Source organism: Chaetodon trifascialis, chromosome 3 (assembly GCF_039877785.1).
Source record: "Chaetodon trifascialis isolate fChaTrf1 chromosome 3, fChaTrf1.hap1, whole genome shotgun sequence".
Taxonomy (NCBI): Eukaryota; Metazoa; Chordata; class Actinopteri; order Chaetodontiformes; family Chaetodontidae; genus Chaetodon; species Chaetodon trifascialis.
Genome location: NC_092058.1, coordinates 13157893 through 13185232, shown reverse-complemented (window position 1 = coordinate 13185232; position 27340 = coordinate 13157893). Strand labels below are relative to the sequence as shown.

General features: G+C 41.9%; 1 protein-coding gene across 4 annotated transcripts in view; it reads right to left on the bottom strand.

The window, feature by feature from the left end:
* The window catches only part of cacna2d2a (calcium channel, voltage-dependent, alpha 2/delta subunit 2a), a 138103-nt gene that overhangs the window by 87848 nt on the left and 22915 nt on the right, over positions 1 to 27340 (bottom strand). For all 4 annotated transcript variants that reach the window (XM_070959102.1, XM_070959103.1, XM_070959104.1 and 1 more), the window contains exon 3: positions 12084 to 12200. In XM_070959102.1, the coding sequence (XP_070815203.1) occupies positions 12084 to 12200 (117 nt within the window). The remainder of the gene's footprint in view (positions 1 to 12083; positions 12201 to 27340) is intronic.

The window sequence follows — 27340 nt, the reverse complement described above, 5'->3', positions numbered from 1 at the left end:
ACCTCTGCTGAGAGACGGTTTCTCCATTTTTACGTGAATAGCCACTCCTCTTTATAGAGCACAACCCTGCTTCTGACTTTCAATCATTTGGAAAAGACCCATAATGCAATAACCACAAGACCATTCCTCTACATGGTTGAAAAGATTAACTAGCAGTGATTTGTGCTATTATCATCAAACCAACAGCTGACTGTCTTTATTCTCTGGAATGAAAAAATAGATTGAGAATCTTCTCAAATTGAAACTGTGTTTACACACACTTAAGTAAAAGCTGTCACTACTGTATGTTTCAGTTTCTGTAATTTAGATATGGGATCAGAGAATCCAGATTAACACATACAGATTTCTGCTGGTGAAACCTAATTATTTTGGCCATATGTACAGTAAGACATGAGGCGATGCATCTTCATATCAAAGTAATTACATTCGATGACAGTCAAATGGTTGCATGGTTAAAAAAATATGGTACAATATAGATAGAACTTAACAGTTGCATGTAAACAGCCGTATTACAGTAATTAGGGTACTGTACTGCACTGTACATAAACATAGTCTCTAATTTATTTCCATAACCTGATTTCGCCCAGTAACTTGTTTCTTGTGTGCATGCTAATGTAATAAATGATGTTCCTTCATTCAGGATGCAGGCTACTCTGCTGTGGGGCTGATACTCTCAGAAGCTTCAAACCTCAGTGAAATAGCATTGATTACCCTGTGTCTCTGAATGCTCTGTAGAACAGAAAGAAAACATTGTTAGATGTAATTTCTGTGGCCAAAATTTAAAAAAAAATCTGTTTTGTTCATAGATTTGCATAAATTTGGTGTTACTTCAAGTGTGTGTGCATGTGTGTAGCTGGTTATGTAAGAGCACCATACTGTGAAAACAGCCCCTGTTCTTCTGATCAACGGTCTGTCAGGAAATAACAGCTCCTTTTCATGACACAAGGCCTTTATTTGCCTTGTCCATTGCACAAAGAAAGAAGGAAAGAAGGGGCTCACTCAAGCAGAACCCAACTCTCCATCTCACTGGAATTAAGCTTCCTGGGGTCAGAAGCAGGCTATGGATACCAGGCCAACATTCAGACAGGGATTATTTACCTCACCACCAACAGCTTCTTTGCCGACAAACAACATCCGGCCTCCCACTCGCGAAAGAAATACCGTCTCATCAACAAACAGCACAAACACTTCTGTTATTGACCCCAAATGAACTTAAGAAAATCCCAATTTATACAGGTAATGTGCAATTTCACTGCAACATAGATTTTTTTGCAAAGAACCACTCAGGCAATTAAACAGATAATACAAGATTAATTAAACATGGGAGGCAAAAGAGCCTTATTTCTCCATCTCTGTGGTCCGTATCCACAAAAGTTTGCACGTCGACTTCCTCCCATGGGAACCATTTTGCTATATGGCCTCTCAGCTGATGATGCTGATAAGAGGGAGCTGGCGGATAATCGCCGGGACGAAGAGGAGATAGCAGAGGTGGAGGGGTCTGATAGGGTGGAGGGCTGGGGGATTGGAGGTGGGGTGGATTGTGCCCTGCTTAAAACAGCGAACCATAATGACATTTTATAAAAAAATCATTTTGCCACTCTCCAAAAGGGTCTCATTTGGAGAAGGAGATGACCACACTGCGCCGTTTTGTCATTGAAAATACAATTTTCTATTCGAACAAGGCACTATTTTTGTGCAGTGCTTATTTCATTTTTTTTCACCGCAGCAGTATAACATATTTTATATTTGATTGCTGAGGCGTTTTTCAAAAGCCCCTTAAATGATCTTTTTCAATTGTGCCCTCTAGGAAAGAAAACAACGAGCAGACAAGAGCACTGCCTTGCAATTGAAAAAAAGAAACAACAAAAAGAAGAACGTCTGCGTTTTAGCACCGCTATTCCTGATTCAAGTGTCTCTATCCCTCCTTTTCTCTTCCCTCGCTGCAGATACAAAATCGCACATGGGAGACTAGAAATATATGTTTTATGCAGCTTGGAGAGACGGCTGCATAAAAGCACAAAGCAGTCATTTCTATTCATTTGTCTCTCGCTGACGGGGAAATGAAGGAGTGAAGCAGATGCTATTGCTACGTGAACAAGTTGCTTAAACACAGAGAGCATTTTTTTCCTTTCAAGAAGAAGTTGGATAATTAGATGCTGAATCAACCCCCCCACTTCCTGCCTAGAACCCATATTGTCACTCAAATGAATGATTTTGTGTGAGGCAGGAACACGGCAAAAAAATTTAAATCCGTACACTGACATTTGTTTAGGAGGGAAAAAAAAGGGAAAGCAGAGCATTCAAATGGGGCTGAAAATGGTACATTCAGAGCTAAAATAAATGTGTGCATTGAAGATGTGAAGAAAAGTGCTGGAGGCAGCGTGCTGCCACGAAACAGATCAGGTTCTGACATTTTGCCGAATGTGAAATTCTGCCAAGGAGCAGTGGGTGGGATGTTGTGACCTTTATCAGTGGGGGTGACAGAATGACCTAATACTATAGATAGAATAAACGAGAGACACAACAATCTGTTTTTACAACATGATGCTGTGACCAATCCCTGTGTGTGTTTGTAATGACCTCCCACTCTGTTTGTGAGTGCGAGCATGCGTGTTGCTGACCTTCTCACGCACCTGATGTGGGCAGCAGCCAGGTGATGCTACAGCAGGTGTTTGTGTACAGGTGACTTCTCCTTTGAAGGTTAAACAGCCGATGCTTCAGCAAATTCTCTCAAGGCCGCGAAGAAGTTAGTCAGCCATACGTTGAGTGAGGTAAGTGTGTCCATTCATATATGTGTGTGTGTGTGCGTGTGTGTGAGCGTGTGTGTTTGACGTGTAATGGCTTTGCTGCAGGTTGTAACAGATGGTTGCTAATGGAAGTTCATAGATCTGAATGACAGGGGCCAGGGGATTGGGGAGGAGATTATTGGAAGGGATGTGTGATTCAGTGCACGTATGTATGTGTGTGTGTGTGTGTGTGTGCGTGCGTGTGTTGGAGTGTGTCTGCCTTTCTGTACACATGCACAATTAGTGTGTATATGCCTAAGAAAGTAGACCAACTGATGTTTTTCTGTCCTTGGGTAAAGGAAGATAAATGTTAAACAGAAGTTTGTAGCTAAATTAGAGGTGTAGCTTTAGGGAACAATATCTGTCTGTCTGTCTGTCTGTCTGTCTGTCTGTCTGTCTGTCTGTCTGTCTGTCTGTCTGTCTGTCTGTCTGTCTGTCTGTCTGTCTGTCTGTCTGTCTGTCTGTCTGTCTGTCTGTCACTAAAACTGGAACTGTCACTTCTGCTGACATTCTCAGGTAGTTCTCAAGAGAGAAATCTGATCTAGCAATTGCTTTGTATGATTTGCAGAGACACTAAAACAACAGATGATGACTGATGATATAAGAACAGACAACAAAGACAGTCCTCCTGCTATGTTTGCTACGTTTCAATAATTGTCATGTGTACTGAAAACACTGCAGAGACATTTCAAATGTCAAAAATTGTCGTTTGCTACAATATTGCATCTGAATGATATTATATAACAGTTTTCAAACACTTTGCACTTGTGCCAAAAAATGCCAAAACATCATTCTTTGACAGCACAGTCCAGGAGCCTAAAGGCATACGTAAAAGATACCATAAATGGTGTATGTCCACAGGAACATGATGGATTCTCTCTGAACTATGCTGACAGAAATTTGATATGCTTTTGCCAATCAGTGCACACTGCAAAGTTGTAAAGTTTTCTCTTCTATTTTTACCCAAGTAGAGCTCGGCCTACTTCTCCTGTTCTTCCCTGATGGGACCTGAGAGTTATAACTGCCTCTCCAAAGGCCTACAGGAAATGGAAGCCAAATTACTTTGTTAGGTTCTCACTGTTGTGGTGGTGGTGGGAGGGCTGGGGTTGTAATATGTAGCTATGTCTTCTACAACAGCATATACAAAATGTTCCACGCATGTTAAAGTTCTGACTGGTGATTGGGTTCATTAGTTATTCAAACCACTTGACCTTCCCACAGCACTGCTCAGACACACTCATTACGAGACCCTTGTAATTCATTAAGCTCCCTAAATGAACACAAGCCATACAGAGGGGTGCACACTATTACTGAGAGGCACCGCTAGGCCTCCGGGAGGTTAATAGTAAGTGTGTGGTTCAAGGTCTAATGCTATGATGAGGGCACGGTTGGACGTTAGATATACTTTGTGTCCATGCAGATTTTGTGGAACATTGAGTGCGTATTGTAAAATATATTAAATGATACACATACACCTGCAATAAAATGAACTTCTAGGCAAGAAGACTGCTTCAGTACTGATGGTAATAATGATCATAGCATACACTTCCACATATTCGTCAAAAATTAACATCAATGGCACCCCAAACGGAGGTGTGAGGGGAGCGAGGCTGCAGGGAAAACTCGCTCCCTCTCAAAGTGAGAGACAACTCCTTCATTTGTCATCACTTCACGCCAACAGGAGGGACATAATCACTTGCTGCCGGTGGTGTAATTCATTGTGTGCACACCAGCTGCTGCCCCGCTGCTGCTGTTGGGAATGACAGAAACTTAGAATTCAAGTGATTTAGAAAGCTTGGCAATATTTTTAAAGATCTCCTTTAAAGTATGCATACAGTATTTGTTGATTTACTGGCACAGCAGGCAACATACGACACAGCACAGCACTGATTGAAACAAATGGTATTAAAATCAGTAACCAGAGCCACATTCGACAAAGACAGAGCTTCGCTTCAGTAATCCTCCAGCTCTAGTACACTCCACCACTGAGGGCCAATCCAGATCCGAGTGACATCTCGCACTTCACAGTGCTGTGATGGCGGGAGCCTCATTTTTAGGGTTGGGGGCCCTTTAAAAGAATGAGGGCTAAATTTAGCTGTTATAAATTGGTTATTTGTGCCGGATGCCTGTTCAATTAAAGCCAGTCACTGAGGCGTCTGAGATCTCGCTGGGATGACGACTCAAGTCATCAACCACACACTCCAAGGAGGTGGTTTAATTCCCAGTGTTACGGCAAGTAATAATAATTAAACTGTTGTTTTCTTGTTGTTTTTTGGGCCACCATTTACACATAAGTGTGTGAAGCATGACTTATCAAAATGCTATCAAACTATCAAAGCACTAAATCATCGAAGCTGTATTTTTCTGATGAAGGCAGTGAAGGTGAAACATTGGTCTACATCCTAGCAAGACAGTACCTCATCAAACGGGTGTGTGTTTTCACCCCACTTCTTTAAAGCTACATTTCCCCCATGGAAGTTTCCTCACACTGCACAGCCATTCTTCCAGTGTTTGCAAGGGTTGTATGTTCTGTGACAATCCTTCACAGAGTTTTGTGTCCGCTCACGAAGCTGGTACAGCTCTGAGGTGGTCATTCAGAGATCAAAACTATTAGAGGTGTAAACTGGTGGTTGCTGAGTTACAAACATTGAGGGTTTTCCCCCCAAAATACTATTTTGTTGTGTTCTCTGTGATAGCAAAGTGTACGAAGCTGTCAGAATGACTGACTTGAAAACGAGGCCACGAGCAAGCAAAGTAAGTGCATAACCGACAGCCTGCTGCGGTTTGATAACTGTTCAATGTCAGCTCCAATTCCCTCACTTTCTGGTGGGTATTTTCAGATGTCATCTGGCAGGTGAGCTCAGTGTGAACAGGTCGCAAACTTCACAGGTGAGTAGATCCAAATGTTCACACCTGTGCCAACGCACATGCTCAAACCCTTTCAGCATGCGTGTCGGCCGTGCGTGTCACGCGCGGGAGTCTGTCTCAGTGAATTATTAATGGATGTAACGTGATGACAGATGACTCAGAGCGGCCCGTCCCTCCCCATCCCTGACCCGGCTGTGTCGTCTTGGTTTCCACGGTCAGGAGGAGACGGAGGCCCACGCAGTCTGATTGATTAATTCTGTCAAGCACACTTTTGCTGTCCCTGCACAGTGTCCGGTCCGAGCTCTCCTGCAATCTCTCGCAATCACGATCAGCATGACTGCAAAGTCACAGAACATCTCCGTCACTCCTGGAAGTGAACCCGCCCACCATCCACCATTTTCTTCAATTTACTTTATATTGCTTTTCAACCAAACAGGCCTACTGTCACGTCCCATTTGTATTTTTAAAATTGTCTGACTTCCAAACAGCGTAACACCAACCCCGGTTTGTTTACTGTGACTACAGAGGAAGCTCAGTGTACTTTGGAAAAATTAACCTTTAAACTCAAATTCTTTTCTGATACACATGATATAATATGTACACTGTTAGTTCTGAACCAGAAAAATCTGACAAATCTGACTCAACTCAAGGTCCACTTAGTGGCATAAAACTCAGTGAGGCACTTTCATGACAACTAGCGCTGGGCAATTGGACAAATGGCTATTGGTGACGCCCCACGTGTTGGGCTCACACTGACAAGTGGGAAAATTTAAGTGCATTGCCTAACCCAATTTTGATGTGTATACTTCTACACTTAACCAAGTCTAAACGGTCTAAATGGTGGTAAACACTGTAAAGGTACTGGATCAAATTGCTTACAGAGTGTCTTTACTATTGTTGTTCATAAAACAACGGACCAGCAGATGATGGGACAGAGAACAAGAGGGAAGTATCAAGTTATGTGGGAAAATATACTGAGCTATAAAGTATTAGCCATATTGTTTCAAGACAGACAATATTAAAGGATAAACGTTCGGCTACTGTGTGCAGTACATTTTAAGAAGACACGAGGGAAGCTGCTCTACCAGGTACAAATACACCTCAGGTGTAAACATCCCAGGTGCGACTACACTGCACATCAGTTCCCCTTCTAGTCTAAAGGTATTTGCTGCACATCTGCTGTCGCTGTGTTGCACACAAACCTCAGAGTGAATCATATCTATTTATATGGGTCAAACTTTTTTTTTCCCATAACGGTGGAGTGAACCGCAGATCTCAGCACGCACACTTGTTTAACTAAGAGGCCCCAGTGCGTGCAGTGTTTTTTTTCCTTTCCATTGTATCTGTACGTCCGCTGCTGAGGTTTCTTCACTAACTTGTGCTGCTTGTCAGTACATTTCCTTGGCTGCACTTTGTAAGAATATTAAACCAAGCCTCATCCCTTCACCCTCTTGCTTCATCTCCATGGTTTCACCCTGCAACCATTTCAATAACCAACCCAGTAGAGTGCTGGGTGTGTATCCATCAGGCAGCGAGCAGCCCAGAGGCAGCCATCCTTCAGCCTGTAAGTGGTATTGGGATAGTATTGAGATCTGTGTAATTGGATTAGACCAACCTTAGTCCCCTCTCTATTTCACCAGTCCCCTCTGTGAAATCATAACTTAAGAGCTTTGACAATGGTAGTTTTGCTGTGCAGCAGCTGATGGGAATGTAACATGATCTCTGTCTGTAGCTTGTGGCCTCATCTTCCCTCCCAGAGGCTGGAAAATCCCAGCAGCGGTCTGACTGACAGCTCGACTCTGCCTGCCTTTGACTGACAGCGTACGGGATGCTGTGCACCCTCTGATGGTTCGGAGGGGCCCAACTGATCTCGGCCTCTGTGGCGATCATATGGAGCAACACAAAGAGGAGCACGGGAATGGATGGGGGCTCAGATCAGACTAGGAGGTCTATCACACCTGTTTGGCTTTATACACATGACAGGTTACACGGAGGGCTGTGTTCTCTCTGGCTGCTCTGGGTTAAAAGGCCTGTCAGACAGACACTCTTGTAGCATCGCTCAGGTGTGAGCCTGTTGCTCTGATAACACATACACACACACACGCAGGAAGACACAATGAAAGTACGCAGACTAGCGCATGCAATGTGCATATAGAAACAGTCACTCGCTGAACAGCATGTTGTAACTTCTCAACTAACACAACCTCAAACAGTTGGCGCCAGTATATTCCAGTATTTATTATTACATTATTTCACACTGTGGCTAAAGGGGAAGTGATACCTATTTACGTTTAAGGATTATTCAGGGGCTCGTAGATAGCATTGATTCTTAGATAGCAGTTTGCTTCCTGAGATATTACAGGATTAAGAGGCAGAAATAGTAGTCTGACAGACATTTTCTTAGGAGAGAAATAAAAAGTTGGCTTTATTTTACAAGTCCATAATGTCCAAACAATTTCCTACATAGTTTACAAGAAAACAAACATAATATGTATTTAGTAAATTTTAATTTATTATTCATTTAAGACTTTATTCTCCATACATACCGAACTGTATGACTAATTTCATGTTTGCATGTTCTGCTGATCTGCTGTGGGCCAAATGAAAGATGGTAGCATTCGATTGGAACAAACTGAATGGAACACTCTCTAGAACGCATCTATTCTCCTTGTCATGAATTCCCCAGCATATTTTTTTTTCCAGGAAACTTCTTGGAAATCATTGGCATATTATCTAAAATTATGGAAAATAAACTTTTACCAATAAGCCCTCAAGAAAAAAAATGAATGTCGAGAGGTTATGACCAGAAGAAGATTATCTTCATTTCCTGCTTGAATGTGTCCTGAGGAAAAGATGCTTATAATGGAAGTTGCACAGAACAGAAAACATCAGCAAGCAGACAACCTCAGGGATACACAGTAAGTTGATCGGCTGCAAAGTCAGCTCATCTACCCTCAAATGAAAAACGAGTCCAGGTGTCAGCTACAATTCAACAAGCCAAAATTCAAACATCAGAGGAAGCACTCCTGAGTCATATTTCAACCTGCCTCAGAAAACAAAGAGATTTATAAAGTGTCCAGTGGCAACATGCAAACCTGTCAGCCGACCAGAGTTTGTGTTACATTTTAATTTTGGCACCAACCGTAGAATCAGATCGTTGTTTGAAAAGACGGCTGAAGCCAGAGGCAAGAAAAGAGGAGCAGACAGGAACATGGAGTGGAGGAGATTAAAGAAAAGGGAGGGGGGGAGGCTTTTGACAGAAAGTTAAGTAAGCTTATGCGGTTTCTACTTTCAGGGTGAGGGGAACATTAAGTTCACTGCACTCCGCATTCAATGTCATGGATAGATATTTCAATAGGCAAAAGTGTACATTGCTGCATTAGTTGGCATAAAATCCAAATGTGGATCCTGTGGCTGAAATGCAGGACAAAAAAAAGACTCTTTTCCAACTGTTGCACGCCACAAACTGCATCTTGTTCACTGCAGTAATAACCCCAGCTACAGAGTGAGCCCAGGCGGGTAAATAAATAAACACTTACCTACTGGATTTGTGCTTTCCTTCCCCACCCCTTTCTGAACTATACAAGAGCAGCATTTAAATTATTAAAATTTGCTGCTAATTTAGGAATTAAGGCTAAAGCAACTAAATCCAGAGCACTGACAAATGCTTCCCTCCCCACTTTATATCAGTAACTGAGTATTTAGAGTCAATGTGTATTTTCTCATTAGTAACATAAACATGAATTACAACGAATCACCCCGAGCAGTATTTAAATAGGTTGCAGGAGAATAATTTCTTCTTGCATGCCTGCGCACACGCACACACACAAACACAGACACACACAGATCCTCTTTTTTAAATGTTTGGCAGGGAATATTTGGGACTAAATAACCATTACAGGGGGAAGAAACAGGCTGGAATATAAAACGCTGTCAATACTGTGCTGAGCCGAGTTTGAGACCTTCTTATCTACAGACTGCATTAAGACATGGCTTTCACTTTTCTCCCTGTATGAATAATAAGTCCACATGAATTTCTTTCGCCTACAGTCTTGAATTTTTAGTTTTAGTGGAAAAAAATAAATCCTCACCTGCCTAAATGAAACATATTAACTCGTTGCGTACTTTTTCTTAAGGTTTGTATTCCATAATGACATAATGACTCCTCATTTCTTTGCTCTGCTCGTTCCCTTTTGCAATTCTATCATCTGACTCTCGTTTCCTCTCCTGTCTGCTGTCCTCTTTTGAATTTCTTCACCAAACTCTTCCTCTCCCTCCACCCCCCCGACCCCTTCTGCTGCCTCTCTCCTTCCCTCCCGCTTGCTGCTCATTTTTAAATCTATGAATTTCTGAACATCATTTTCTTGATTTTTCCACGCCCCAGGGAGACATTCTCATTCCAGCCCTTCTCTTTTTTCACCTCATTTCCTCCCTCCTGAGTGAATCTCCCAGACAGGATGTGAGGTGACAGTGTGGCCCGTGGAGGTTGGGGGGGGGGGGTTGTGGTGTGTGTATGTGTGCGTGTGTTTGAGCGAGGCGGAGGGGGTGAAGGTGAGGGTATTGTACAGCCTCCCTCTCATCCAAAAAACGGGGGTGGAGGGTCAGTGCCATTCCAAATCCAATCCTACACATGACCACAGGAGATGTACAGCAACGCCTTCTTCCCTTTTAGGATCCAAGCTGTAGAATTAACCGTACCTCGGAGAGACTTCTGCTCCTTGGCATGAATGTGCCTCATCCCGCAAGACCTCATGCATTTAAAAGATATACACTCCTGCCCCGTAAGGCTTCAACGGTGTTAAAAAATGTCAATGCTTTCGCTTTGAGTGACTATATCTGGCCAGAAACAGAGGGAAGGACAGTGGACAGTCCCTCAATCGCCTCATCCTTATATAAGGTGCTGTGAGGCTGAAATTATACCTTGCATGTACTCAACACACACCGATGAGACCATTACACACAAAAAACATGACTGCACAGCTGCTCTAATTTCTATGTCCTCCATGTTAAATTGAAAATATCCATATTTAAAAGCAGGGTAAAGCTGACATGTCTTAAAGCACATTACAGCCTCAGCGGTTTCATGGTATGTGTGGAGCTCATGCATGATCACAGTGATTGAAATGAACTAGTGTTTGTGTGTAGATGTGTGCATAGCTGTGCGTGTATATGTGAGTGGAGGTAATGAGAATCCTCAGACTGATTAAAAGGAGAGTCTCACCTCCATTGTAGAAAAAAAGAACAAATTTAGCTTTAAATAGCAATAAACACAAATTCTAATCAGGTGATTTGGGAATTATATGCTCTCGTCACGTCCGGTGATCTCATGTGTGAGGATGATTTGCACAAAAGTTACTTGTGCTGTGTTAGACTACTACACAGAAGACAACAGTTTGACTTTAAAATACACATTTTCAGGATTAGCACAAATGCTACTTTACTTTATCTCCGCCTTAAAGAAATAAAAAAAATTAATTGTGTATGCTTTTCTCATTTCTCTCCTTGTCACTCATCTTCCCTGCCTCTGTACCCCCCTCCCCTCTCTTCCTCTCTCAGGGGTTAGAGGTTCCCCACTGTGAGAGCAAAACAAATTTCTAACTAATCACAGGACTGTCTGAGCATAACAGTGGTAATAATTATATCCCAAAATGCAGGACATTGAAATGATAACCTCTGAAATAACCCGTCTTCTCATGCACCACCCAAACTATCTTTCAGAATATACTCTATTTAACAGACACCAACACACACACATACACATTAAAAAAAAAAAAAAAAATCAAAACGAGCACTGGGTAAAAAAATGATAAAGATGATTATCTCCGTTTTTTTGTCATGGACAAAATATAATCGGCTTAAAATTGTATTTCAACTATAAAAAGGAATTACACTGCTTTCAACGAGAGTTCAGATTGAAGGAATAAAGTTGATCTCCTTCCACCACCCAATTGTGTGCCCACATCGAAAGAAGGCTACACTGAGTAGAGAAAGACAGGAGGACTGCAAAATAAAAGCTATGAGGTGAAGGCCGATTCAGAGCGTGTAGAAAACCGTCAGACAAGCGCGAGTTCAATTATAGATGATGAGGCTGTGACAAAAAAAAAAAACGTGCCTGCCATTTGTTTGGTGTTATTTTGATTATTTATGGTCTCAAACAAAACTCGTCCTGCATAATTTATGGCCAAGACCTCAAGTAACACTGGCGAATTAGTCCATAAGCAGAAGAGTTTAGGAAATATTTCTTTGAGAAGCCGAGGAAAATAAAGTGCACCAAATCAGAGCTATTTGTTTTGAAATGTCAGGCGCTGCGTTTCATATATCGAGTAATAAACACAAGGTCAAACAATCCACCATGTATGTGTGTATCTGTGCACTCGGTTACAGTGTGTGTTTGAACGTTTTCTTATATATGCAGCATCATCCTCTTACCTCCAGGGCTTTCCTCTTACTGTTGAGCAGCTTGGAGATGTCCCGTGCCACTCTCTCCACCAAGTCCTTGGGGTTGTTTCTCTTGATTTCAAACTGGCTCTTCTTCTCATTATAAATCTGCAGATGGAGAACACAGGGAAACAAAGATCAGGTTAGCCGAGCCATTGGTTTAATTAAGAAGATCGCAGAGGAGCTGTTTGCTTATTCTCAAGGTAGCACACAAGATGGTAAACATTTACTGTAGAGCAGGCAGTATGCAGCCTGCCATTATACCCATAAGCCTCAGCACTGTAGCAGAATTAAAGACAGAACAGAGCCCTAATGGTAAAGCACTTAGCTAGCCAGCTGCAGTCTGGCAGTCAGGATCAAATTAAATAAACACTCCAGCAGATACTCACTGCTGGGTGAACACCTCGCATCTTCACATTGTTAATTTCTTTGGAAGTAAAACAAGCAGCCTTATTTACAGCTTGGTGACAAGACACTGTATTTGTGACTTAATCCAATGGGTTACTGAAGACTAGCTGAAGCTAAACAGACTGCAAAACTTTTTCAACCTGTGAAGGACCATAATCTCATAGTTGAAGTAAGTATTACAACGTTTTCCCTCAAACAGCGATTTACAAAGCACTCTTACTCGTGCATTACCAGAATAAAATCACTCAAGACCCATTTAACAGACACAGACTCTGCAAACCATAAAAACATGTAAGAGAAATGGGTTTTGGATGCCAGAAGAGACGGGGATGCTTGGAAAGGAGAGTCATCCAGAGGCAGGACGACAGATTCTTGGACCGCTGACAGAGGAAGGTACTTGGGAGATTAGTCTGCTCCCCCTGGAAGAATTGTGAAGGCTGACTCAGCGGCCCAGCCTCTCTATAGGATCTGTAGTGTACAACAGAGCACCACCCGAGGGATTACCACTTATCTTGCTGCCCTAAGACACTGCAAGACCCACTTCCACACCACAAAACCATTTTGTATAGTTCTTCCAAAAAAAAAAAAAAAAAACCCAAGAAAAGCCTGTTGTTGAATATTTGAAAGCAATTAGTGTCTTTTTAAATCTTCAATGCGAGGCTGAAATGCTGCATTTACTCTGGTTGTCTGTCAAGGTAATTACCCTTAGTTTGAGGTAGTATAAACTCACGTCCGCAATCAATCATTCACTCGATTATACACACATTATATTTATCCTTTCATACATAATTATTGTCTATGTATCTATGCTGTAAAATGTATTTTCATGTTTAAGTATTGAGGTGTGGATAAGCAAAGAAAATGTGACTGACAGGCAGCTAATAGCCTATAGTGGTGATAAAGATACTGACACCAATTATAAATCTGCAAATTATACAGTAAACATAAGATAATTCATATTCTGACCTCAGTTCTGCTCGTCCTCAAAGCCTAATTTATTTATTATGATCTTATTTATCTTGCACCGAAAACTTCATCAACAGGTCTTAAATCTGAAAATGATAACAAGAATAAAACATGGGATTTGCAGATCCTTTTTGGGAGATTTAGTAGCCTGCTGCTATTCTAAAAAGATCTCTCGCCGCGCATCAGAAAAGCAAGCAAGGTCAACAATTAAATGCCGACGTTGCATCGGAATATTCAAGTAATTAATAAAGGTATCCAAGCTGTGCCAGTTGTGTGCAACAATACGTATAGTTTTGCAGAGGTACGAGTGTCTGTCCTGAGAAATCAATGTGTTGAGTCAAAAGTCAGGTGGCTTTTTATTTTAGCTCCTTGTTGTGTGCCCCAACAGTGTTTGCCTGTACCACTCAGCAGCCAGCTCTGAGAGGATTTGATTAGCCTACTGGTCAGCTCACAAGTCTTGCAGTATATCAACGTGTCAGGCCAGGTCGGGTCCGGAATTGATTTTGAGATCATTGCAGGTAACAGGTCGGTTCCAGTGTTAAGCTTTGCAGGAGCCAGAAATGTGCCGGACTCCAGACAGAAAATGAAAAATCCCTTTCCAATTCTCTTTTTTTTTCCATTGCATGTAAGCATATAGGAGGAAAGATCGTGTATGCTAGCATGTAGAACTGATGTTGAGGATCGTAAAGACTCCCAACTGTCTATTCTGCATGAAGTAGTTAATGATTGAGACCGGTTGATGTTAAGATGCTTTGGTGGGAGGATATTTAGGAGTCGTGTCATTGCAACCCCAAATCGAAAAAAGTTGGGATGCTGTGAAAAACATACTGTTGACATATACTCAATTGAAAACAGAACAAAGACAATATATTTATTGTTTGACCTCATCAACTTCATTTTTGTAAATATATGCTTATTCTGAATTTGATGCAGCAGCACGTTTCAAACAAGCTGGGACAGGAGCAACAAAAGACTGGGAAAGATGTGGAATGCTCCAAAAACACCTGTTTGGATCATTCCACAGGTAAACAGCTTCATGGGTAACAGGTGAGCGTCCCAACTTTTTCAGAATCAGTGTTGAACATACTCTAAAAAGCAAAGAAAGATAATAGAGACATTTTCAAAATTTATGAGAAAATCTTGATCTATTTACTACAACTAACAGTCAGCCAGTAAAGGAATTTAAATGCTATTTCTTAGGTCCAATTAAGAATGTATGAGAGGCTGATTTCAGGTTCCTGTTGTGTTCTCAGCAAGACCTGTGATTGGTGCTTTCATCAGCAGCAGTCTGTTGATGAAAGCATGTTGGTTTTTCAGCCTACATCTGACAAACATCCTGACCTTTACAGCGTTTCTCAGGTGGCCAAATGTTTTTTTTGTTTGATCCTTATGTGCAGTTTAAATCATGGGAGTATTAAAATCTATTTATCCACTTTAATTAAATCACCAAAGTTCTTTTCAGGCCTGAGTAATACGCCAAACGCACAGCAGATTAACATCACAGATTTAGCTCAAGAAGGAGCCCAACATTGTTTAGCAAAACATATATGCAAAACTGTGTCATCTGCACAGCAATGAAATGTAATGTCATGCTCATGGATGATGCTTACTGAGCCTTACAGCACGACACACACAGAAAATAACTCTGTAATGAGAAACTGCCCTGAGAACTGATACAATCACACTTTGTGAGCAAGGCTGTCTCCAGGAAAAAGGTGTAATGGTTAGCCCTATCAAATAAAGAGCTTTTTTTTTTTAAACTGTCAACAGTTTAACAACTTTATGCTTTCCATTAGTGTGCATGACACATCATTCTGGAATATGCTGTTTTGTTTAAATGTTGAGGAGCAACGGTTTATTTTGTTTGCCCCATACTGCCTGATGTGGCTAGCTTTCATTTCATTTTATTTCAGCCTGACGTAACCATTTCCATTCCAGCAATTGGAAAGGTCCTGAAGTATGACTTCTATTCCAATTAGAGAAACCACCGCACGTAAATGAGGACGGAGTCTGCAGTGAGATAAACCGAAACTGACTATCTGCATCCATAGTTGTTTTTATTGGTCTAGTGTGAGCTTAATTACAACAAAAGCCAAAATCTATCTGTGCAACAGTGCTTTCTTATGTGTGATTAAACAACCAGTAACAATTGAGTCACACTATACTTATTTCTTATTTTATCCAATGTCTCCTTCAGTCACTGATTGAGACACAGTCTGCACAATCTGACAACAAAGTACCAGCACCACATACCTCAGGTCATAGACCCCAGATCATGAAAAAATAAACATGAAAGCTGGCAGGAGCATTTAATTACCTGAGCTTGTGCACATTATCGTGCACTGAAAACAAAGAAAATGATGGAGGGGAAAATACACCTGAAAACAGGTGGAGCGTGGTCTGTACATGTAAAACAAAGTGGGGGTAGGCATTGCCTGCCAGTCCCCTGCAGTAACACTGCTATTTGTGGGCAGATCAGTTGGCTCTGTTCACAATAAGCAAGTCATTGTTTGTGTTTATCATGTGATTAAGGTTATGAAGCAATTAACGAGGCTATTGTGGCTTTAGCTTTCTGTGACTACCTGGAGAGTCAACTGCTGAGCCCCACACACATCAATTAGATTAACCATGATTAAAATCAGCACATCACCTGATTCTGAAGTCTCATGATTGATTGTTTACAGAGCAAATATTCTCGTATTTCTTTGAAAACTACCAAAGAGAGGATCTATTGGCCTCTTATGAAATATCGTGTCTGTGGGATTGATGTGTTGATGTGCAGCAATTAGGGAAGGAAAACACTGGCGTCTATATGATCCGTCTCTGTCGAGCTGAAAGCTGGGCAGGCAGCCAGAGGCAGTTTCCTTCCACTGGCCCACTGAGCAGGCAAACCTGGTCCCAGAATCTCAGACCATGCCAGCCAAGCACTCTGACGAGATTGCCTGGTGTCTTATTTTGGCCGCCCTCTGAGGGATCAGGGATCCTGCTTAGTTTCAAACAACACTTTAAACCACTTCTCAAAGTGAAACGTGAAGGTGAAATCTGCATACTCGCACAAAAAAAAAAAAAAAACTTTTTAAATGTGTTTTGATGAGCAAAACAGGTGCTTCAGTTCTTTGAGTTGTGTTTCTTTCATTTCGTCCCTCAGCTGCTCATCCTGAAAAAGTCATTAGTCTGCACTTCAACAGTCCATGCGAGCACACACGCGCACACACAAAGGAATTATTCGTCATTACCCCTCAGTTCTCAATGAGACTGTCCTCAGACCTGAGACCAATAACCATGTGAGTATTTACACACATGAACATACACACACATTTGCACATACACAGTGACACACCATTTCAGAGGGCTTTTTGTCAAGGTGGAAGAAGCCATTAATGGAATCTTATTAAACCATAAAACAAGAGCGAAGTTTTCTCCGCTCCATTGACAGACTACAAACCCCTGACTCTTTAAACCACTGCATTTTTCAAGTCGATTTAAAAACCATGTCAAATTTGTTTTTAAATCAATATTCATTCCCTTAATGTGTGGTAGTGCTCTTTGGGTCTGCCTCTCTCTGGAAGATTCATGGCAGTCACTGGGACATTACAGGCAGAGTCTTCTTGCCTCTGAGCATAGAAACAAAAAACAAAAGGCAAAGACAGAGATCAATAAGACTCATACTGCTGGTGGGGATTCCAAAATATTTTTTATTTGTTATCATAGGCAGTAAGGTCCACTTTTTCTTTTTGTGAACACTTTTCAGAAAATAAGGGGCTGAGGGAGTATTCTTCAGGAAGAAAAAAAAAAAACTTTCCAATGCAACTTGCATTACTTGTCCTGCACTCTGCTTCTGTATTTAGGGATTTAAAATGATTCCAGTGTACTGCGTAATTGTGCAGTCTCCGCTACTACAATCATCAAACAGCCTCATTGGAAAATGCACTGCTTAATTACCTCCTCAAAGCACAGAGCCAGCAAACCATTGAGAAATTAAGTCAACCACTGTCTTTGTGGTCCAGAATGTATGAAAATTACCTGCTGCAACACACGTCCACAACGAGGGCAACTATTAAATTGATTCATTTAATATCAATAGTTGGTCCAGAAAGAAACTACAGATTGCAGCTTATTGCCCATTGACATAAATGGATTCTGTTAGAAATACCCTTGTCTGCTGTTTGCCAAGGGACAAAAATAAAACCATACAGGGCTGCACAATAAATCAATATTACCACTGATCATCAGCACATACCTTTGTGTATAATACTGTGGTTAATAGTCCTGATGTCTAAATGCATAACAAGTTCAATTTAATCACAATCTGTTACCGCATGTTATTAAGTAAGTGGTTCTGTTGTACTAAAAACAGATGTAAGAGATGATAGATTGGTATCATATAACTGAGCTGGCATGTCCTCCCTAAGAGTAAATGGGCATGGCATCAGTGTATTGTATCCACCTACACAATTTGTCCCCCTCTCCAGTGACCTGTGTCTTTTGTACACTACGTACTACCATATATACTGCACTGGGATCAGTTTCTATGCCTTTTGTGTGTGACCATGGATGTTTTCCTGAGCGAAGTCGGTTTTATTCTTTTTCACTCTACATGGACTATTAAAAATACAAAGAGAGACAAAGACAGATAGTACTGTAGGATGCTCATCTCTCTGACAGGTTGGCCATTACAAGCTCCTGTAACAGGCAAATGAGGTCCCTGTCCATTCTGAAAGAAGACTGAGCGGTGCTGTCAACCGGACAGAGCTCCAGCCAAGAGAGAAGCAGCCGGCCAATGAACAGGTTGGAGGAGCACTGGGTGCAGACTGACAGCACATGTTAATGCCGGCCACGACAGGCCTGAGGAGCTTTAAATCCCCTTCAGCTAGAGGTTGAAGATGAGTGACCATCATCGCTGAAGGACCCTAAGCACATCAGCCCGCCTGAAATTATATTTGAGGGCTTTAGAGCTTGACTCACTCACAGGTAATGGGGCAGCAACAGGAGAAAAACCAAGCGCCGTGGCAGGCAACTTTACTGTTAATCATATGCAGCGTTTGAGCCGAGGCAAACCACTTGTGGGTACTTGTAAAAAATAAACAACAGAGTTCTGTAAAAAGGAAAAGTGGAATTACCAACTTGCGAGACACAGACAAACGGATGGACCCCCTGAAAACATAATGCCTCCAGCCGTGGCTTGATTTGCTTTAGCCTACTGCAATGTATACAATGTCAAATATGAAAAAGAGCTGTTAGCTGGGGAAATAATATTCTGGTCATTTACCAATGCAAAGCAGTGATACATCACCATGAAAGTACTCCATAATAGACATAGGTCCTCAAGTAGAAGCGCAAAGGTACTGGCAATAAAATGTGTTCAGAGTATTCAAAGAAAAGTGTTCGTTATACAGAAAACTTCTGTCTGTGTTATATTATTCTATTTTTACTGATGCATTAACATTGAAGAAGCACTTTACTGTTGGTTAAGGGAGATGAGATAAGATAAGACGATAAGATAAGATAAGATAAGACTTAAGATTTTATAAAGTTTTGTATGAAAAATTTCAATCTGAAAAGTAACTACTAACAATAGCTGTTAAATACATTTAATGGAGCTGGAGTACAATATTTCCCTCTGAAATTTGCTGGAGCAGAAGAATAAAGAGGCAGAAAGTACTGTAATTTTTAAGCACAGTACTTGAGTAAATGTACGATGTTACTTTCCATCACTGTGTATAGTACTGCGTTTGCAGTGTACATCCCCATAATGTGAGCACACAAGCTAAAGGGAACAAATACCCACTAATTTATTCATGTATTTACTTTAAAGCATGTTGATGATTCATGTTTTTTTTTTTTCCTGTGGAAGATTATGGGCACCGTTAAGTCTCTTTATGCAGACATGCCAGCTCTAAGCAGCATTTTTCAGCACAACAAAAATAACATACTCAAAAAGAAAAAAAAATAAAATGGATGTGACTGTTTTGTGGTGTCCATCCTTTTGTGAAGAGGAATGATAATTCATGGAATGGAAAGGCTGTGGAGCAAATTAGCAGTGTTAATCAGTTATGCTGTTGGCTCAAGGCTGTGACGCCTGGACAGCATTCTGTGTAGGCCTGTCATTCTCACAGGAAAAGAGGAGAGGTGGCTCTGCAGAGCGCCACTGACGGCCAATCGAACCTTCTGCTGCTAACGCTCACACAGGATACAACAGAAGTAACTATGCCAATCGCCACCAATATGTTTTCTCTGGCAGTCAGGATTGTCAAGTACACACTGACAATCACACACACACGCGCGCACACACACAGTGAGACATGCAAACGCAAGCATGCGCAAACTCACATTCACGCCCTCTGTGTAGCTCACACATGTCACACATACTCACATTCTCATCATTAGCCATGATGACTGGTTCCAGAGTGCCAAGCTCTGAGTGTCACTGTAAACACACAGATGGGAAGACAGAGGGTGGCAAGGCTCCAGAAAATTACTGTTAAAAAGTGGTATGCAGATTCAGCTGGCTCCCAAAACTCATCTAAGATGTCCACTGTTTTGCAAGTCCATCCCTGTACTCCTTAACTTCAGGAGCATTGAACAAAAAAAAACAAAAAAAAAACTTGCTGCGTAAAAGTTTAAAAAAGCGCTCATGATGGCAAAAAACCTTGGACTTTTCAAAATGTTCCTCCTGTCATGGACACAGCAGAGCAAAGTCAAAACTGCAAAAGTGATAATAAATGAAAAAGATTTCTGTCTTCTTACGGCACTCTGTTAAAGACTTATTTGTTGACTTTTTCGCCGTGTTTGCCGGTAGAACTGATGTTCTTTGGTAGTGTTGATGTTATTGTCCCTTCATCTGTGTCTAAGAGACAGGACTGCTTATCTCTCCGTGAAGTCAGCCACAATAGGCCGCGTCTGGCTGCTGCAGCGCGGAGGTTGACAGAGACAGATGCCACATCATTAAGGAATATTAGTGGGCTCTGCCGAGCAGACCCAGCTTCCACAGGCCCCAGGAAGAGTTCAATAAGAGAGAACGCATAGGGAGCAGCAGTCCCTCAGAGGAACTCGATAAGACAGAACACACCAGAAGCCTCTCGCAGTTCAATAGGACTGGAAGCCTCCAGAGGAGTCCAGTCAGACGGAGAAAAAGCACAAGCATTGACTGCTATTGTGAAGCTAGTGTCTCAGAGAGGTTTTCTGTCCCAATGAGACAAGGGAGGAAAAAAGACAAATGAGTGTGTCAGCAGCAGACAACATGTATACAGCTAATCTGCCACCTGCTTTGATGGCATATACTCCTCACAGCGTACCAGGGCTTGGCACTGCATCATCACTGCAACAGAAAACTAGAATTACTGCCTTGCGGTTGTATGCCTCCGCCAATCGATCAAGTCGCAGTTCACATCCATGTCTGTCCAGACTCATATATAGTGAAGACTGGAGGAATTGAATAGCTAATAAAGCTCATTGTGATAGAGCACAAAGTTTTAGTAGACAGTAATGCTTCACATATGGATGTTGCTGAAAAAATGCTACAAATTGTAAAACATGGATGCTTCACACACATCTTCAACCCAGCAGCACAGAAGATCTAAACAAACAGGATAGTTTCAAGGTGGGCACCCAAGATTAGTGTCACCAATTCAGTATCTGAACAAATGTGAAAGATGGTCACAGTCTCCCCTTCTGTTCCCGAGCTATGTTGTTGAATAATGGCCTCTAAAGTGTTTTTGCAGAACGCTATGATGTCACAGTCAAGCTGACCTTTGACCTTTGGGATATAAAATGTCATCGCTTCATGATTTTATCTGACGTTTTGTCATAATTCTTGAGTTACGGCCAAAACGTGTTTTTTGAGGTCACAGTGACCTTTGACCACCAAATTCTAATCAGTTCATCCTTGAATCCAAGCTGACGTTTGTGCCAGATTTACTGAAATACCTCAAGGTGCATGGAGGGATGGAGGTACGTACAGACAGACGGATATATGGACCACCCGAAAACAGAAACTGACTCTGCACGTACGCAGTATGCAATCTGCACATCAAGTGTATCAAATGCTGGAAATATTAGCCAGTCAGCAAGATATGGCATTTTCAATTTGATAGCTAGCTACAGTTAGCAATGACGAGTTTGCTTGTGTCTGCGTCTATGTGAAATCAAGGGCCCAGTGTTTCACAATTTACTGAGTCTGAGTGATAAATCTGGCACCATTATCAGTGTAACCTGCGTGCAGTATGTGGCTTGTGCAGGGCCAGAAGGGAAAGCCTGACATGCAACAGTAACCATGGGGGGATAGGGCTTAATGACCAGTTAATTCATACTCACACACAACCATCCCAGCTAGACCAAAGGTAGTACATCCTATTAATTGTGAAATGATAGCTATTTACAAGAACTACCCAAGACCTAGCGTCTACTTATTATAAAGGATGCATAAATGACCAAATTTTAATAGAAAGCCAGTGATGTAACAGCACATGCAAAAGAAACATGATTGTAAGGCAGCCTCAGAGGCAACACAGCGTGACAGTGCCAGCCAAGTTACTCAGAGCTAGCTGCATCCGGGCACTCATCATAGGAAACAAAGGCTGGGCTAAATATTTACATACACCCCTTAGGGAGTGTTTGAGATTAGAGAGAGAAAGAAATAGAAAGATGACATGGGGGGTGGTGAGGGTGGGTTGGCTTCTGTAACATTATCAGAGGGATTGTCAACTGGTGATACAAGCCGGTCTGAACAAAGAAAAACATTTACACACACACGACCGCAACCACCACACACACGTGAACAAACACCCCAGAGAGACAGAAGTTTGAATACACTCAGCCTCCTCTAATCTCCACGCTGAAATCGCATATTCACCTGCAGGAACTGTGTGGTCTCATTCAAATGTAATCAGTGTATTTAAACTTGCTGTCTTCACTGCTTCACTGCATCTTACCAACATCCTAAGTGATGCGATTATCATCTTCATCCAGAGCTCTCTTGTGTCACATTATACGAGATCTAGAGGCTGTTGAAAGCGCTTGTAATTCTAGTTTTAGTGATTGCCATGACTCGGAGATTCCAATCACGGAGTCAATAACTGATTCATCGCAGTCGTCCGGCACAACTGACCAAGAGATAATCAAGATCCTTGAGCACAGCAAACTTTAAAACCAATAAAAAAAATTAAAAAATAAAAATCTAGCTGAAACAGATAGAGCATGCCAGTACGACAGTGTGCGAGGGGATATTCGCTATGCCAAGCCACAGACGGTGCAAACCAACAGGCAAACAGGACCAGCTGGACAGATGGAGCCCACAGCGATCTTTTAACTACCCGGTTTTGTAGCTATTCATTAATTAGCCCTGTCAGCAGAACCAAAGGGTCATGCAGAAGTGGTGTGAGATGGCAGGATTCAACAGGACTGGCCTGCTGAAAACCAGCCAGCCAGTTGGCAACAATCAGACAGAAGGATTCATAGTAAGTGACTTGTTGGATCGGGGAAGGACGAGGGGAAATGTGGGGCAGCCTCCCCCCCTGCTCCTCTCCTCCCTTCCATCCTCAGTCAGGGTATTTGTCTTTTAGACAGAGATAAACTGCAGCCTTTTTATTAACTTGCTGATGGTGGGGAATTGTTTTTCCCCATCCACTAGGTTTTCTCAAATAGACAGCCGCACAAATATCCTCCCCATAATTCTTCCCTCCACTATTTCTCTTATTTTCTTGACTTCCTCAACACCCTCCCACATCCCCAGCCCCTATTCAATACTGGCTCTAAAGCTGCCTACATATTGCCATAGTAATGTCTCAGGCCGGGCTGCCATATATCAAACATACAATCATCCAAATTTCATCTTCCATCCCATCGCATTAAGTCACCGCAGTAGCAAAATAGGATGGGATGAGCGTGCGTCTATCTGTGTGTTTTTGGGAGTGTACATTATTCCTTGTGGCACACTTGCTGCTTGTTTCTCTCCCTCAAAGACTTCTAATGTGTGAAGCTGTGCACATTATGTTTTGGTATGTGCGTGACTTTGTGTTTGCATGGTTGTGCTTTTCTCTGTGTGTATTTGAGTGGGCCGTGGAGGTCCTCCTGCTGAGGAGACAGATCCCCGGGGGGTTTCTCTCTCTGTAGCATCTCCTCCACTTCCTCCTCATTTGACTAATTACTGCACCACTTCCACGCCACTGATGAAGCCTGGCACCTGTCCATCAGTCTAAGTGTGAGCTTGGCTTGTTTCAGTCTATTGATACAAATTGCTAGCTAAACACAGTCTCATCCTGGGCTCTCTCCTAATATTTAAAGTTCAATGCAAAAGCCAGCTCTTTCAAAAACATTTCAGCGTCTTGATAATATTAAAGCAAAGGCAATGTTTTTGGTTCATTATGTTTTCAGATAATCAATGTCCAATTGCATTATTTTTCGTTTGCAGCTCACTGCTCGCTCTCATAATGTTGGTCCTGGGTCATCCGTGCCAGAAACTACGCAGTAGACACTGCTGCTCTTCCACACCATCTGTCTGTCTGTCCTATCCTAAAGCTCATATCATCTTTCCCACACGGTGAATACCGCTGCTCCGCACATCTCTGACCATCTCTGCCAAGCTTTACAACCAGGTTTGAACCCTAAACGATTCTGTTTTCACTCTGTTGAATTTTATTAAAAAGATCATCTCTTAAATTTTCACTGTTAAGTCCCCTAAAATAAAAGAAATCAGTAAATATGAAATGGATAATGAGCTGAGGGGAAGCAACTTGCACAGTCGAGCGTGGAGCAGCTATAATTTGGAGAAGAGACTTCATAGAGGTATTAGAGCAGCAGAGGTCAATGGAGTGCTATTATATAATTCAAATGGGCAAAAATAACGTGCTTAGGATGCACAGCAGTGGAATACGGAGCTCATTATCCAAACATACAGACTTTGTTTAGCACAGCTCAATGCGGGAAAAAGTCCATGTCTTAAAAACCGTCAATCCAAATTAACTTTAATTCTTCTAATTTATCAAGAATCAGTGTACGTTTTAGGATTCTAAATTACATTGCAATTCATATGTTTTTATGCAATTTGGGTTTAGTGTCACTCAAGGACACTTGAACACGCGGGAATTTGGCAACTGATACAACCACCAGAATAAGCAGCAATCTGGCACATTCACCTTAGCTTAGTTTACCCTAGGAACAAACAGCATTACGTCATCTGAAGTCATTTCACGTGGATGGCTGAGTCTGAGATTAATTATCTTGGCTTGATTTTTAGTTTATTTATTTCTGCGGTGAACACATTCACAACACTGAATCACACAGTCTGTATATGTTGGCTTTGAAGTAGCTCCCAAATTTAACTTTTTTTTATTATTATTTAAAAAGGGATTCAAGCACAACACATACTTGGCAAGTTGAGTTTTATGTCCGACTGCGCCGGTCCAGCACATACCTGAGTGACAGCCACTATGACAGCCATTTTGTTCTGTCCCACTTATCTCTGTCTTACCACAGGCGAAACAGAGCAGAGAGAGAGGAATCCAAAGACAATTTAAACTCACAGTGCAGATTACATTTCAAACCTCCCAGACTGAATATTTAACCCTCTTGCCTTTCGATAAGCGATAGGGGGATTTCCACTGATTCAGGAACTCAATTTAACCTCCCCTCTGAGAGATGAGGCTGCCGAAACGTCCTATAGGCTTGCCCTTGGTGATGGCCGAGCCCCCTTCCTCTCTTCTCCACCGCCGTCTGACACTAACAGTGGCCGTCTGCTGGGCCTGATAGAGAGCAGCTCCATGCTAAGTCATTACATACAGAGCACAGCCTAATTACACACAGACGGCCCCCGTGTCACCTGCCAACAGGGTCACCGCTCTTAGAAGTGACGGCATTAAGGGAACAGCTACACAAACCCTGGTTGACAGATAAGGGACATCTTCAGCTTGCCATGTGTACGCTTTGTGTGGGTGGTGGTCCGCCCTCAACAACCTTCCATATCTACCCCTGCTGAGAGACGTCGGCTCCGTCCTTGTTCTTTGTCTCCGAAAATGTCCGGGCACTGCAGCGCGACTCGCAGCCCTAACAGGTTTGCGACGGCATACTAAACTGGACAAGCTCTCAGTGGAAGGAAGAGAGTTCTCCATATTGAACATCACAGGGACGCTTTTATAGCATGCCAATTCCTGCCAAACTGGCTGTTTCCATGGAAACGGAGCACTTAATGACCGATAACTGAGAACGACCTGGGAGAAAAAAAAAAAAAAGAGAGAGTGTTGAGAGCGAGAGACAAAGACAATGACAGAGGGAGATGGAGAGAGAAAGACGGAGATCTTGTGGAACAAAAGAAGCAATTTAGTATCGGAGGACAGCGTGAAGCCTGATTATGTCGTCAGTGTAAATGATCATTAATTTCCCTCTGTCCAGCTGGGCCAGATTAATGCCTACCCATTCTGCACCGTAGAAAGAGAGCCAGAGCTTAACCATTTCAATGGGCACGCCCGCAACAGCGGCCACGGCCTTAATAAAATACAGAGCTTAGACCACACCAACACCCATAACTGGATGGAAAGAAGGCGCTTTTCAGCAGCACAACATATATTACAACTCAACCAATTTAAATCAAATCAACAATCAAAAATACATACAATAAAATAATACCTTCAGGCTGTGGCAACTACCTGTGGATACTTATTTCAACACTTAAACTGAGCATTTGACTGACGATATACAATAAATCACATACTTCAAACTGCTTTTATGCCCAGGTCTGACATCTATTGCCATCCAGGCATAATACAATAAATAAAATACAAGCAAATAGTAATGCCTTTCTGATATATTTATTTTCCATTGGGAGGAAGCCTGTTATTTCTCCATCCAGCGGACAAAATAACAGGAACAACTGACAGTATAAAATGTATAAAATACAATCCCACAGCTCTGCAAACCATAACCACAGGGGAAAACTGAGCACTTTAAAGATCATATCCACTGTGCAAGGACACTAGTTCACTGAGTCTGATCTGTCTGAAGGCTTCAAGACAATACGTTTGTAGAGCTTACTGTGCATTTAATTTAATGGCAAACTTACTGTTTGGGAGTGACAAAACAACAGGACATCGAAAATCTGTTTCTTTGCATAATGTAGTGATTAGAAAACTATCTTTGTGTTGTCCGAAGTTTCTTCTCTATACATTCCCATAATGGCAATTCACAAGAACCAGATGGAAACAAATGATTTAACAGCATCTACATCTACATCAAAATAAAAGCTTCTCCCATTGAGGGACTAAACTCTGGGCCGGACAAAACTGTAAATCAAAATAACCCATATGATAAGCCTATCCAAGGCTTTACCCTTGACAGTCCAGGCTACTGATCCCTCTGGGTCTGACGTTAACATTTAAATATTTGACACAACAGGACAGTTGTGTGCAGCGCGTCAAGCCCTCACTCTACAGACTGCAGGTCAGAGGTAAAATGCCCTGTGTGATCAAGAATCAGAGAGGAGCAAACGCACAAACAGTGTGCTTTGATGTCTCACTGTGGAGCTCTGACGCCGGTTTCCACATAACTGGGTCTGATCCCTCTCATCAGAACCAGCATGCCACTTGGCTGTTGAAAGCCCACAATTTCACTGCTCTTTGCATGCTGATCTGATTATTCATAAAGCAAGCAATTACACATGCATTGAACGTACAAATAAAAAAAAAAACTGGGATCAACAGAAGTGGTCACATGGTTCAGGTTATTTACTGAAGCTCTCGGTCTGGGACTTCTCTCCCGATTTGATACGATACTTGGGTGCAGATTCGACATGTATTGCAATTCTTCGGTATTGCGATTCTAAAAGTATCTCGATTCAATATTAAAATTTACTGCAATTTTTGTAAGATTTCTTAACTCTAGGTCAT